Below are 14,370 nucleotides of genomic sequence, written 5' to 3'. Positions count from 1 at the left end.
ATGCTAATAGACCAAGAGAACAGGTGCCTATTAGCAAGGGAAGGCGAATAAGATTCCGCCAGACCTGTCAAAGCACTAAAAGTTCGGTCCAGGCCACAGGCTGTGGGTATCTCGGTCAATCTCTGGACGTCGTGTTCATTTATACAGGATGGGGCACCGGCCTCGCAGCGCAGCTGAAAACCTCTGCTAGGTAAAGACGTAATGTAGATATAGAGGGAAAATAAGGCTGCGGGGGTCCCCGTATGCAAATCTGTGCCTTACAGCCGAACGCGGGCGCCCGCGCTTCCGCACTTCCCCTCCAAAGCCACGCCCTCCGGCGCGGGGGCGGAGATTTGCATGTGCGAAATAGGGAATAGGGGGAACCACCGGTCGAAAACCCCGGGCGGGCCTCTGGCGGCCAAGGAGCGAGCCGGCTGCACCGCCCGGCCCGCCTCCGGCCACTCGGCCAGCGTAACGTCACGGACACGCCCCTCGGTTTTAAGGACTCCGGAGGAGGGGGATTTCTCAGAGGCCAGCGGCTTCTCACGCGCGGAGCCGTCGCCGCGCGCCCCCGGGAGCTCCCCGCGCGAGCGCGCAGGCCGCCGTGGCTCTGCCGGGAGCGGAGCGCACTAGCCGGAGCCGGGAAGCGCGCCCGCCGCGAGGCTCCGCCCTCGTCCCGGGTAGGCGGTGGCGCGGGTGACGTAGGCAGCGGGAAATCCCCCCCCGTTCCGCCGGGCGGTCCGCTCCGCCCCCTGCCCCTGCCGCGGCATCCTGGCAGGGCGACTCCAGGACACTAGTGACCGGAGCGCGAAGATTCGGGGGTGGGAAGGTGTGAGCCGCAAACCCAGAGGGGCCGGGAAAGAAGAGGAGGCCCGGGGGTGGTCGGAGGACTGGGGTCGCGGCTGCAGAGGCTGCTCGGCCTCCTCCCTGGCTGGCTGGCTAGTTGGCTGACTGACGGGCTAGCTGGCTGGCTGACTCACTCACTCACTGACTGGCTGGCTGGCTTGCAGCCTCTGGCCCGACGCTGGAAGCTGCGGCGAGCGGCGCGCGAAGCGGAGCCATGGCCTCGAGTGAGTACCGGGGCGAACACCTGCGGGTCAAGGGAAGGAGCTGTCGGGGGCTCGGTTTGGGGTTGGGACGGTCTGCCTTTCAAGTCTTTTCATCTGGCAAATTGTCAGCCGTTTAAAAAGTTACCTGCTCCAGGGTTTGCGTGTGAAATCAAAGCGGCGCAGTGTAATCTGATCTCCTGGTAATAGCCAGAACCTTCGAAATTCCCAGCCGCGTGCTTTTAGGATCACAGGGCGTAATCTCAGTAAAGGCGAGCAGAGAATTCTCGAGTTTAAAGACTGAGTGGGTATGGAGACCCGGTTTTACATTTTTAAACTAAAAAGAGGAACCTCCGGACCTCAGACGAGCTTTCTTTTTTAAGTCCAATCTTGCTAGTTACTGATGGCTCTTGGTACAGAATGTGGTGTGGCTGTAAAAGTCCTCAGTGGCGTTTTAATTCGTTCCAAGCGAAAGCATTACCTCCGCTCCCAGGAACTAAAGGAGATGCTTGTCTAGTTTATAGTGTAGAGACCTCGATCCACTCAACCCCTAACCCCAAACCTGCGCCCACATTCAGCAAGAGGGCGAGAGGATTTTTTTCACTAGGTACTGGTAGGGATGAAAATGTCATCATTTGATGTCAGTGTTTATATGCCACTAGTAAGTATTGGATCGCCTGCTTTGAGGAGGACACATTTATAAGAAACAGTTTACAGGACAGGGGCGTCTAGTATGACAGCCCTGCAATTTGTAAAGCAGGTGCTTCAAGCAGCTGAGGTGGTGGTGGGGTGCTTTCCATCGTGGGAGCTAAAATGACACCTTCAGTCTGTAGCAGGACTCTGACCCTTATCTTCCCAATGACCCACAGTAGAAGGCAGCCGACGTCTGGCAGAGAAGAGGAAGTAGAAAGCTTAGTGACCGCTTTAAGAGTTGAGCAGAGCAATGCCATAACTCCTGCTGTAGGCCGTAAAGGAAACTGGGGTGTTTCACATGACACTTGATTTCAGTTTGTCTGTGGTTTTCATGAGAAAACAAGTGTAGTTTAAAATATTTCAACTTTCTCTTTACCCATTTAAATGAACCCAGACTTTCAGATACTCTAGTAAATTCGTAAATTTAACTCGTGTTCAGATTAAGAAGCACGGAAAGGCTTTAAATGTTTAATTCATTGGTAATCCGAAAGAGATTTTTGTATGAAATGTATAGAGTGGCAAGCTTTGTTAAAACAGCTCTGCCCTTGTCTACTTAACAGGATTTTATTAATAGAGTGCACGACTGTAATGCTTGAAATTTTTCAACAGAAAAATCATTTATTAAAGGACTGTAAGACAGCTATGATTTTAAAAATTAATACGAATGCAGTTTGCCTAAGGACACATATTATGTGCTGTTATAGAAATGATTCCAAAAGTTAAAAGGGGGAACTTTTAAAAGAAATAGCAAGTTTTAAAGATTTAGAAGTTGGGTTGGACTTGCCCAGCTTCTGTGAAGCCCTGGGTTCAGTTCTCAGTACTGTCAGAAAAAGAAAAAAAAAAGAAAAAAAAAACCAACAAACATAGAAACAAATCTGAAACTTGTAGTGTCATTATCTTCTTGCTTTTTGATCTTTTGTCAAGGGTTGCACTAAATGAGACTATTTTAAATTGTAATTTAGACTATAATTTAAATTGTAGTTCGGTTATTTGAAATTACTAGGTGAAAATATAGTTTAAAGGAGCCTAGAAGCCGTATCAGTTATAAAGACCATATAAGAGAAAACTTATGAAATACATTTAAAGTTCCCATTCCATTTGAAGTCATTTAAAAGCATCAAACTGCTTATTTTATCATTATGTAATTTAGACTCTTGTTTTCGATGTAGTACTGAAACCTTGAGAAGTGTTTCTGTCGATCGCCAGGTATTTACGTCCATTCGTTCATTCCTTCTCCGGATGTCATATGTAAATAGGTGTGTGTAATTTAATAGGTGGTGCCTTATAAAGGCAAAGTGTCATAGATCATACTCTCATGAGCAGAATTCTATAAACGTCCTGAGTAGACAGGGTTTTATATGATGATTCTAATTATTGTTCAGGTAAGTTAGCAAATTAAGACCTCCTAGCTAGCCCTTAAGCTGACTTTCATTGCCTTTTAAACAATACTGTCCTTTGATTCTGGCCTTTTGATGAGATTAATCATAGCAGGCAAAGTGCAGAAAAGTGTTCCCGATCAAAGTCTGCATATTTAGGAAGTCATTATCCACGCAGTTCTATTCTATTTAAGTCACTTTGTGTCCATGTTTAAAACTACTCATTATTTCCTAAAAAGAACAAAATGGAGGGAGGTAGCCCCTTACTTTGTGAGGCGAGTACTACAGGTTGCTAATGATTGCCACCGTCTTCGGTGAGATGCACTTTTAAATGTAGAAAGTTTGTATTTAGTCACACTTTTCCTTGAATATGATTCTGCTGTGTCACATAACAGGAAGGAAGAAATTATCTTTGTAGACCTTACTACTCACTAACTTTTTGTGTGTGAATTGCAGTAACCCTCCCCCCCCCCATAAGTGAACATAGCTGTGGGACCGCTTACCCTTTAATAATGGAGCCGGGGGCTGGGAGTGGCTGGCTGAAACAAATGACTTCCTTTTTTTTTTTTTTTTTTTTTTAAGTAAGACAGCTCACAAATACAGATATTTCAGAAGCGAAGCACATGGGAAAGAGCTAAAGGTGTTATAATAATTAGTGAGGTAAAGAGAATAAATGGAGAAAATGATGGGGCACGATCACGATTAAGAACGCGGGATATATGTGATCTCTTAAGTACTACCTAAGGGACTCAATTGCATTTCATTCCAGTTTTCTCCCGTCTGTGTTCTATGCACGATCGTGTTGATGATGAGATCCTGTCTCAAAAGGAGAAGGATGTAGCTCAGTTCGTAGAGTAGCTGCCCAGCCTTAAGAAGTCCTGATCTGACACAGCACTGGACCAAGTCTGTGATAGTGGAGCCTGTAATTTCAACACTAGGGAAGTGGGGGCTGGAGGCTTACAAGTTCAAGACCAGCCTAGGCTACAAAACAAGTTAGAGGTTAGCCCTAGAGAGATAAGACACCGTCTTTTAAAAAAAAAAAAAAAAAGGAAAGAAAGAACACAATAGTTAATTTTCCCTAAACTGATCTTTTTTGGAATAATTGTGTTATACAAAAGTACCATGATTGTTGGTCTACAGGATAGAAAAGTTACTTCCAACTGGAGAATATGGACTATAAATTCTGAAATGTGTTTTTGCATGAGGCTTGTTATCAATGGAGAGTTCATTTTTATTGTTGTTATACTTTTGCTTTTTTTTTTTTTTTTCGCTTTTCAAGACAGGGTTTCTCTGTGTAGCCCTGGCTCTCCTGGAACTCTCTGTAGTCCAGGCTGGCCTCAAAAATCAGAGATCCACCTGCCTCTGCCAACCCAGGACTGGGACTAAAGATGTGCCCAACCACTGCTTGGCTCAATGAAGGATTTCTACAAGAAAAATAAATATAAATGAATGATATTACATGACAATATTTAGGTAATTCTTACTACTTTAAGTTATTTTTTAAAAAGTACTTAACTCTTAAGTTCTTTGTATTTTATAGTTTTATAAATACACTCTGAGGGGTTAGGGATGTAGCTCAGTGGTAGAGCGCAAAGGCCCTGGGTTCGGTCCCCAGCTCCGAAAAAAATAAATAAATAAATAGATACACTCTGGTTTAAAGAAATGTGTAACTTGCTTTGAATGACCCTACAATGTTTTTTATACTTCTCCTTCAAAAAAGGTAACCAGCTACCAGCAATGATGTCATTACATATCAATTTCCCATCAGAATACCTCTTAAGTAATGGGCTGGGATTTATTTGACCTTTTAGTTCAACCACATAAGTTCTTTAAGATGCCACTGAAAAAAAAATCATGTTGAATTTAACGTACTTGAAAAGAAAGGTGCGTTCTCTTAAGTAAGTCCTACAAGAATGCATAGGCTATGAGATATTTAAAACTAAAAGGTAATTTTATACATACAGTGATACACAAGTTGTAAAATATTCATTTGCCTTATATTTCAGTACTTAGTATGGATTTGGTTGGTTTAAAATAGTTTTCTCTTTCTTTTTTTGGTATTTGTTGTTTATTTGAGTTCTTCTGTTTTGTTTTGTTTCTGGTTGGTACTGAGATTGAACCCAGATCCTTTGGCCTGCTTCCTGTCCTTTGAATAAGCAAATGAGTGATAGATTCAGATGCAAGAGGTCTAAATCAAAATGAGTAAAGTTAAAGGTAGCAGTAATACATTATTGAGTAACTCAGATCTCTGTCTGTCTGTCTGTCTCTCTCTCAGACACACACACACACACACACACACACTCTGAACTCCAAGGTTCCCCCTGTCTCCCCTCCAGCACTGGGCCTACAGGGGTAGGCTATGCTACCATGCCTGGATGTTTTTATGGATGCTGAGGCTTGAACTCGGGATCTTATATTGAAAGCCAAGCACATTTCTGACTGAGCTGTGCCCCTTGCCACCCGTGATTAATTTCCCTTTGATGTTTAGATAGCAAACTATGTCAGCTTCGTTTTATGAAACACTTTTTTTCTTATACCAGCCATATTTCAGACATGCCCACATTTTTGCTCGTGTGACAATACTCTCCACTTAATGAATGTTTGATTTTCTTCAGTTCATTTATTTGTAATCAACCGTGGTTCAAAAATATTAAAAGGAAAATTTCATAAAGTTTTAAATAGCTTGTTTTAGTAGTTCGTTATAACTGTTCTATTTTATTGTTGTTAACCTCTTATGTATGTATGTATGTATGTATGTATGTATGTATGTATGTATATTTATAGGAGAAAAATGTGTGCGTGTGTACGTAAGTAATGTTTGAACTGATCCTTTTTTTTTCTTTTGTAATCTATCTACTACCTCAGAATTCTTACTCTAGAAAGCTAACTTGAGCTTGTGATTTCCCTGATTAAAGCACTGATTTCTCTTCACGTGTACAACGAAACGCCTATCACCAAATGCACTTGGACTCTGGGTTCTCTTTCTAAGAGTGGAATCGCTCCACTTCCATTGGTGGTTGATGGGATGGACAGTTACTTCCCCTTTTCTAAAATGGCCTTCCACTCTTGTTACATTTTCCCTCTCTCAAGCTGTTAGATCCTCTTTTGTTCTTATTATAATTTTCTGCAGAACTTTGGTAGTTTCGCCCTTTCGTACGCTAACACAATGGTGGCCCGTGCCCATCACTGCTTGCTGTCGGGTACAAAGTCCTTCAGAGCAGCAGTTGTGATGGTGGTGATGTCACTGCCTTCTGGAGAGCATCTGAAGTACAGTCGTCCCATTTACTGACCGCCTCTTGTCTGTGTGACATTGGGGAGAATTTAACACACATCTTTTACAGAGAATATTAATAAGAAGGTATTATTAACACAGTTTTGCTGGACTCTTTTTTTTTTTGGTTCTTTTTTTTGGAGCTGGGGACCAAACCCAGGGCCTTGCGCTTCCTAGGCAAGCGCTCTACCACTGAGCTAAATCCCCAACCCTTTGCTGGACTCTTGCTGCATCTTACTTTGTCCTGATAATAGAACTCAGGAGGCAGAAGCGGGAGGATCACTGCAATATCTACATAGTAAATTCTAGAAGGAAAGAGAAGGGTCTGGTTTGGAATAGACCTCATCTCATACTATATTTTTAAAAAAAGTCATTGTTTTACCGTCTCTGAAGCTCGTTTGTATTCTAACAGGATAAGCCTTAGTGAAATGGATGTATGGCTTGGGGAATTTATACTCCTAAAATAAAATCACATGGTTACCCGCCCTAACTTAAAATCACAGTTGTCTATATTGAACTTCTATTTCCATGACTTAGCTAATTAAAAACAGGGTGGAGATGCATATATTTTAAAAGTTTTATTGACATATACTTAATTCATTGTAATGTAATAATTATATCTAAACTTTTTTTGTCTTTTAGTTTTTTGATACAAGATCTCATTATGCACTCCTGACTGGCCTGAGACTTACTATATAGACAGGGCTGGTCTTGAACTCACAGAGATCAGCCTACCTCTGTCTTTGAGATTGCAAAGATTAAAGGCCAGGCCCTCCACACTTAGAATATAATATGTATGTGTGTACATATACATGTGTGTGCACACACACATATCATACAATTAAAACAAACTTTCTCTTCTTCCAAGTTTAGATAAATAGTGCTCAGCTTTCTTTCATTATAGATTGGCTTACATATCTGGAGTTTCATGTAAATGGGTGGTATAGTGTGTGCTTGTTTTCGATTAGCCTCTTTCACTCAACACACTCACGTTGATAGTTCTATTAATAGTGTTTTATCCTAAGTTGCATGTGTTCAGCATATGAATTACATTTGTTATGGAAAGCAAATGACTTTATTAACTCCACACTGTATGTTACATTCTGGAGGAGATTTAGATAGAACTAATTTGAAACTGTAGTTGAGCCCAAAGTCAGTGTACTGTTTTGGGATATTGCGTACAGATCCTTTGGTGTTCCAGACTTGCCCATACAAGGACATAATAAGTACATTTTAATTTTCAGGGAATGTCCTTTCACGCAGTGGTAGTGTAAAACAAAGCAGTTAGGTACATTTTACTTGGTTTTGGACTATAGTGTATCTCTGAATACTGTGTTCTTCGCCCTTCTTGGGAAATGTTGGGAGAGAAATCTTCTGATTGGCCTCAGGGGGCAGGTGACTCTAAAAGTTGTTACCTGAGAACTTCATGCACTTATTAGGTACAGACGTTAGGCAGCAGAGCACTAATCAGTTATGCGTCACTACTACGTAGAAACTCAGTCTGTACAAGAAAATGGTGTCTTCCTCATTTAACCTTTGATGATTACATTTTTTTAACCTTGTCATTTAATGTGGGGAAGGAAAAAGATCTTTCGGTGTCTGTTTTTTTTGAAAACCAAGCTGTTAAAGTCCATCGTATTACCATTCTAATCTCATCGCCCCGCTCTTTTTAATACTTTCAGGCGGATATAATCCCTACGTGGAAATCATTGAACAGCCAAGGCAGAGGGGCATGCGGTTTAGGTACAAGTGTGAAGGTCGCTCAGCCGGCAGCATCCCAGGGGAGCGCAGCACAGACAACAACCGGACTTACCCGTCTATCCAGGTAATGGGCCTTTCTTCAGGATCTCGCCTTTAGTGCTTCATTCTGTCTTATTGTCTTCTAGACAGGGTCTCTGTGTGGTCCTGGCTATCCTGGAACTCACTCCATACACCAGGCTGGCCAGAGATCTCCCTGCTTCTGCCTCCCTCCCAAGTACTGAGTTAAAGGTGTGCATTACCACCGCCTGGCTGAAGGCTCAGTCAGTCTCTTAACCGTCTTTCGCAAGCCCATGCTCTGGGCCCCCCCTTTTTTTTGTGCTTGTTCTTCATTAGCTAGATGTATAGGGATCTCTTAAAACTGTCGACTCTGTCCTGCTGTATAGTTCATGTATTAATGTAACCGCAGTGATTTGCAGGGCTTATCACACACTGACAGCTTAGGAGCCAATCCCTTCTGTTAACACAAAGCACTTGATGAGGAAAAGGCATTCTTTACGCATATTGGCGAGTGCAGTTAGTGTATATGTTAAAGGTAGATTTGGATCATCTTTTGATATTTTAATCATGCCTTTATAATGATCGCTGAAACTCTTGCGTTATTAGCATCGTCTAAAGTATCACTCTCTCTGCGTGTGTGTGAAGTGTGTGAGCGTATGCTCGTCTTGTGTGTGTGAATGTAGACACTTGGGTACCTCAGTGCCCCGTGGGAGTCAGGACAGTTGGGTGGGTTCTGTCTCATTCTTCTGTTTCCAGACAGTGCGTCTTTGCTGTTTTTCCACTTTAGACACCTGGTCCACCAGCTTCCAGGGTTCTTCTGTTTCTGATTCTCATCTCCTTAGAGGAGTGCTGCTGCTACAGGCTCGAACTGCTGGTCTCTCTCTTTCTTTGACAGACAGTGCTAGGGATTGAACCTAGAATCTTAGGAATGCCAAACAAGTGTTCTGCCGCTAAGATATATATCCCTAGCCTGCAAAAACAGTTTTTGGGTTGGAAATAAATTTAGCAAATGTACTATATTTATTAGGTATGTTTATATTTTATGTTTATACATCATATACACTTGCCTTTTCATTTTTATAATTTATTTATCCATGTTTAGTGTTTTGAAACAAAATTAGCCCCGATCTTGTAGTGACCTCGCCTCCTGCCTCTGCACCTTCATACTGGAATTGTAGACATGGGCAGTCATGCCTAGTTAGTTTTATCGTTTGAGTTCCAATTAAAAACCTGAATGATGAGTTGCAATGGTAGCACGTGACAAACATTTGGGAGGCAAAGCTAGGTAGGTATTGAGTTGAGAACTGCCTGGCTACATAAGAAACTCCAGGCCAGTCTAGACTATTCAAGCCAGACCTTATCACTGCAAACAAATGGAAACAAAGTTACTAGCACATCAGGGGCAGTGTCACCCACCAAAATCTCATCTACTTGGGAGGCCGTGGTGGGCAGATGGATAAAAGGAAGACACTGTCTCAGAATGGATTTTGAGATATGGTTCTTAATATTCCATCCATAGATCTGAAATCACTGTTTTGTGACTAGCTTATTATTTGCAGTTTAATTTTATTGAACCTAAGAAGAATTACAAAATTAAAAAATAAGTCAATTGCCAAGTTGTATATTGATTTCCAAATTTCTGTTTTTATATTTTAACTGATATATATATATATATATATATATATGCTTAAATTATATATGTTAACAGGATGCCATGTAATATATGATACACGTATGCATCATGTAATGCTTCAATCAGGTTAAACACACTTAGCTCCTCAAACGTTTATCATTCCTTGTGGAAACACTCAAACCCTCCTAGTTTTTTGAAATATACTCTGGTCCTATGGATGGTCAGTGCTCTTAGCTGCTGAGCTGTCACTCCAGACCCATAACCTCATGTTTCCAAATCACATTTTTTTGCAACAATATTGATTTGTATTATCTGAATTCTTTTTAGGTGTTCACATGAAAGATACAGTGAAAAGTTAATTTAGAGTTCTATTCTTCCAACCCTGTGAGTCATTTTTGGCTCCTCTTAAGAAATTTTCTGTTCCTAAATTAAAGCATTCCAGAGGAGAGAGTCTTTATCCTTACTCCCCTACTCCAGTGTATCCTGGTAGATCTGGACGTTAGTGCAGGCAGCGCACAGCACATCTGCTGCTGTCTGCAGCATACGACAGACACTGCAGCTCTGGAGACGGTTTTCAGACATGTTTTGAGAGGATGTTTCAGATACTTTGGGAAGGAGGTGCCTCAGAAAGGCAGGTCCAGGTCTTGCTCCGTTTGTGGTCTCACCCTCCACCAAGATCCCAGCTTTCCCCTCACCTATGGTGTGGGTATAGCCAGGGGTGAAATTCAAAACCTACTTCTGTTTTCACCTTCCTTTGCCACAGGATTTTCATGGGCAATGTGGTCTCAGAGAACGCTGGCTTTTTTTTTTTCTTTTGACACTTTTATTTCTCTCCTCCTCCTCCTTCTCCTCCTCCTCCTCTTCTTCCTCTTCCTCCTCTTCCTCCTCCTCCTCCTCTTCTTCTCCTTCTCTTCCTCCTCCTCCTCTTCTTCCTCTTCCTCCTCCTCTTCTTCTTCCTCTTCCTCCTCCTCTTCTTCTCCTTCTTCTTCTCCTTCTCCTTCTCTTCCTCCTCCTCCTCCTCCTCCTCTTCCTCCTCTTCCTCCTCCTCTTCCTCCTCTTCCTCCTCCTCCTCTTCTTCTTCCTCCTCTTCCTCCTCTTCTTCTCCTTCTTCTTCTTCTTTTTCTTCTTCTTCTCCCCCTCCCCTCCCCCTCCCCTTCCTTTCCCCCTCCCCCTTCCCTTCCCCTTCTCCTTCTCCTTCCTCCTCCTCCTCCTCCTTCCCCCCTCTCTCTCCCCCCCCTCTCTCTCTGTGTATATACACACATGTAGAGGTCAGAGGACAACTTGCAGGATAGTTCTCTCTTTGTGCTACTGTGGGATCCAGAGGTTGAAGTTGGTGGTGGCAGGTGCCTTTACCTGTCTACCATCTCACCAGCCCTTAGTACTTTATGCATCAAAACTATATGTAAGGTTTGTCTCTTTTCTGTCCTAATAGGTTTTTGCTGTAGTAAATATATATATAATCAGGTTTTTGCTCTGCCTTGGATCATTCAGTTCCCAGATTAAAAACTTAAAACCGTTTATTTATGATAAGCCTTTAAAACAGTAGAGCTGGGCAGACGTCTGCCCTCTATGATATTAGTGTCTACTTCCTATCAATAACCCTGAGTTACAATTTTCCATGTTCTGCCTGGGCCACTCTTACCAGTTGGCCAGCCCTCTTGGCCATGTTTTCATGACTCACTTACCCCATGGCATCTTCTCTTTCCACCTTCTCCTCCTTCCTTCATTGTCTCCTGCCCCAGTGCCCAAGCCCAGGAACCAAAACTCCACCTATCTCCCTTCTGCCCAGCCGTGGGCTATAGGCATCTTTATTGACCAATCAGGATAAGTTGGGGGTAAAGGTTACATAGCATCATTTGGTGTCCATGAGGATCACCCCTCTCCTGAAGCAGCCAGGGCCAGTGCATTGCAGTGCATAGCAACAGACAGTTTTAAATTAAGAAGCAAGCTTCGCCCACCAAAGTCTGGTAAATGTGAGAATCATTTATTTTGGATTTTTGAGGCAGGGTCTCTTTGTGTAGCCCTGGCTGTCCTGCAGCTCACTCTGTAGACCAGGCTGGCCTTGGACTCACAGAGATCTGCCTGCCTCTGCCTCCCAAATCCTGGGATTAAAAGTATTCACCACAGTGCTCAGCCCACTTACCTGGTTTAAAAGGAAAGTTTTATAAGATGATAAAACTAGATGAAATTAGGGCAGAAAGAATCATTTTAGGAATCGAAAGGTGTGTTTCCCTGCTGACAATACTCTCTGAAAACTTTAATCTCCAACAGGTTGCCGAATGTTTGAACTTCATGACTTGCTGACCACATTATATAAATTGAACTTAAATTAATGGATCAGTTCTTTTTATTTGCTTGCTTTTAAAAGAGGGCATTATGATATGTAGAACTGGCTGGGGCATTATTGTAGGTAGCCCAGGCTGGCCTTGAACTTGTGCTGATCTTGCTTCAGCCTTCCACAAGATATATTTACAGGTTGTCTATTTAATTTCTCTTTTCAGATTATGAACTACTATGGAAAAGGAAAAGTAAGAATTACATTAGTGACAAAGAATGACCCCTATAAGCCCCACCCTCACGATTTAGTTGGAAAAGATTGCAGAGATGGGTACTATGAAGCAGAATTTGGACCGGAACGCAGACCTCTGTTGTAAGTAGACAATGACGGAAATCTTCAGCAGTAGGACCAACAGATAATTTTAGTTTTTAGCCAAATAAATTAGTTTTGTATTTAATTTACTATAAAATGTATCTTTACATTTTATTTTTATCCGGGGGGAGGACACATGTGGAATTGGTTCTTTTCTCTGCCACGTGGACCCTGAGGACGAAACCCAGGTTGCAGATATCCTTTACCCTCTGAGCTGTCTCACCAACCTGATGTTAAAATTTTTGTTTTTAACATTTGCATTCACTCTTTATTAATAGATACCACACATGATAGTTAGTAGACGCTCTTCCTGATGTAGCCTAGGCTAGACTCAAACCTATTATGAAGAATGACTGTACTTATAGTCCTGCCTCTAACACCCAAGTCCTGACATTACAGGAAACACCCCTATCTGGCTCAGCAGGAGGATTTTTTATGTTATTATTTTGGGTTTTTTTTTTTTTTCTCAAAACAGTTTCTCAGTGTAGCCCTCACTGTCTTAGAACTCGCTCTGTAGACCAGGTTGGCCTCATGCTCAAAGATCCCTGCCTCCCCAGTGCTGGGACTAAAGGCATGTGCCACCTCCACCTGGCTTTTATTTTTTTTCTTAGGCCAGAGTTTCCTGTAGAGTTTCAAGTACTGACATTACAGGTATGAGATCATAGCCATAAGACCCTACCTCCAGCTTATGCAGATTGAACGTGAGACTCTGCACGTTAGGCTAGAAATCCGCCGACTGCTACCTGTCTGCCACTTCCTATTTTTACATTTTGACTGTTTTAAGACAGAATCTCACTGGGTAGCTCAGCCTGGCTTCCAACTTGTAGTTCCTTCCCCAGCCCCCAGAGCCCTGGGATTATAAGTAAGCATGCATTACCATATCTGGCGAGGCGTACTTCTTTATTATGATTGAAAGTAAAGAAAACATACGTTGTGATTGATCTCTTCATTCTGCATGATCTATAAAAAAATGTGTGACTATCCCGGAGCAAGACACTGTCTCCAAAAAAGTCCCTCTTACTAATAACACAACAAGCACATTTGACAAGAGAGATTGCTGCCTGCGTGTCTCGGCCTTCCAGCAGTGTTTTAGTCAGTCATTTGCGTCTTGAAACACTCTTTCTTGATTTTTGTGAAGACAAACCTAATTGTAACCTGTAGTTTCCTGGCTATAGCCCTAGGTATCCTGGAACTCACTCTGTAGACCAAGCTGGTCTTGAACTCAGATCTACCTGCCTCTGCCTCCCAAGCGCTGGGTCTAAAGGAGTGCGCCTCCGCTGTCCTGCTTAGTACCCCTCGTCTTACATCGTGGGCATGAGACCGTTCTTCAGTTTTCTCTACTCACAGTTTTCTTTCAGAGGAGCCTTTTTATTATCTATTTCTTTCGTCTTTCTAGTTCAGGTCTTACTTTTTTTTTGCATGTGATTAGTAGTTCACAAGACTCGAGCTAGCAGGGTTGTTTTTTGTTTGTTTGCTCATTCGGTAGTTCTTTTTTTTTCATCTTTATTAACTTGGGTATTTCTTATTTACATTTCGATTGTTATTCCCTTTCCCAGTTTCCAGGCCAACATCCCCCTAACCCCTCCCCCTCTCCTTGTCTATGGGTGTTCCCCTCCCCATTAAAGACTAGTAGTATCATAGGCCTTGTAGGCTCTTTGCACTCGATGTCCTACTCAGTGACAGGAAAGCAGGGACAAAAGATGTGAGTGAATGAACATGCTTGCGTTCCATACAAACTTTTATGTGCAAAACGAGCAGTATACTGAATATGGTCCATGATTTAGAGTTTGCCAACCCCCCACCCCCATCCCAGACATTCAGCTCCATAAAGGGAGAAAAACTTCTCTCCGTTCCTTTCGAGAGTTTCAGTGCACAGCGGGACCCTAAGCGTGTCGAATGACTATGAAGGTGGACACTGAGTGAACGATCAGATGTCCCGTGATTCTTGGTTTCCTTAAGTCAAG

At 42.6% G+C, this 14,370-nt stretch overlaps 1 protein-coding gene across 2 annotated transcripts in view; it reads left to right on the top strand.

Annotated features, from left to right (window-relative positions):
* Positions 1-385: 385 nt before the first annotated feature.
* The window catches only part of Rel (REL proto-oncogene, NF-kB subunit), a 31,087-nt gene continuing 17,102 nt past the window's right edge, over positions 386-14,370 (top strand). The window contains exons 1-3 of one of the 2 annotated variants that reach the window (XM_039092882.2): positions 386-1,049; positions 8,048-8,190; positions 12,258-12,406. In XM_039092882.2, coding sequence (XP_038948810.1) covers positions 1,040-1,049; positions 8,048-8,190; positions 12,258-12,406 — 302 coding nt within the window. In that variant the 5' untranslated portion in view covers positions 386-1,039. The remainder of the gene's footprint in view (positions 1,050-8,047; positions 8,191-12,257; positions 12,407-14,370) is intronic. The other variant, NM_001421314.1, reaches the window with a different exon arrangement.

The sequence above is a fragment of the Rattus norvegicus genome, chromosome 14 (assembly GCF_036323735.1).
Source record: "Rattus norvegicus strain BN/NHsdMcwi chromosome 14, GRCr8, whole genome shotgun sequence".
Lineage (NCBI taxonomy): Eukaryota > Metazoa > Chordata > Mammalia > Rodentia > Muridae > Rattus > Rattus norvegicus.
The sequence above is the reverse complement of the archived record's forward strand: the minus strand, read 5'-3'. Positions and strand labels throughout refer to the sequence as shown.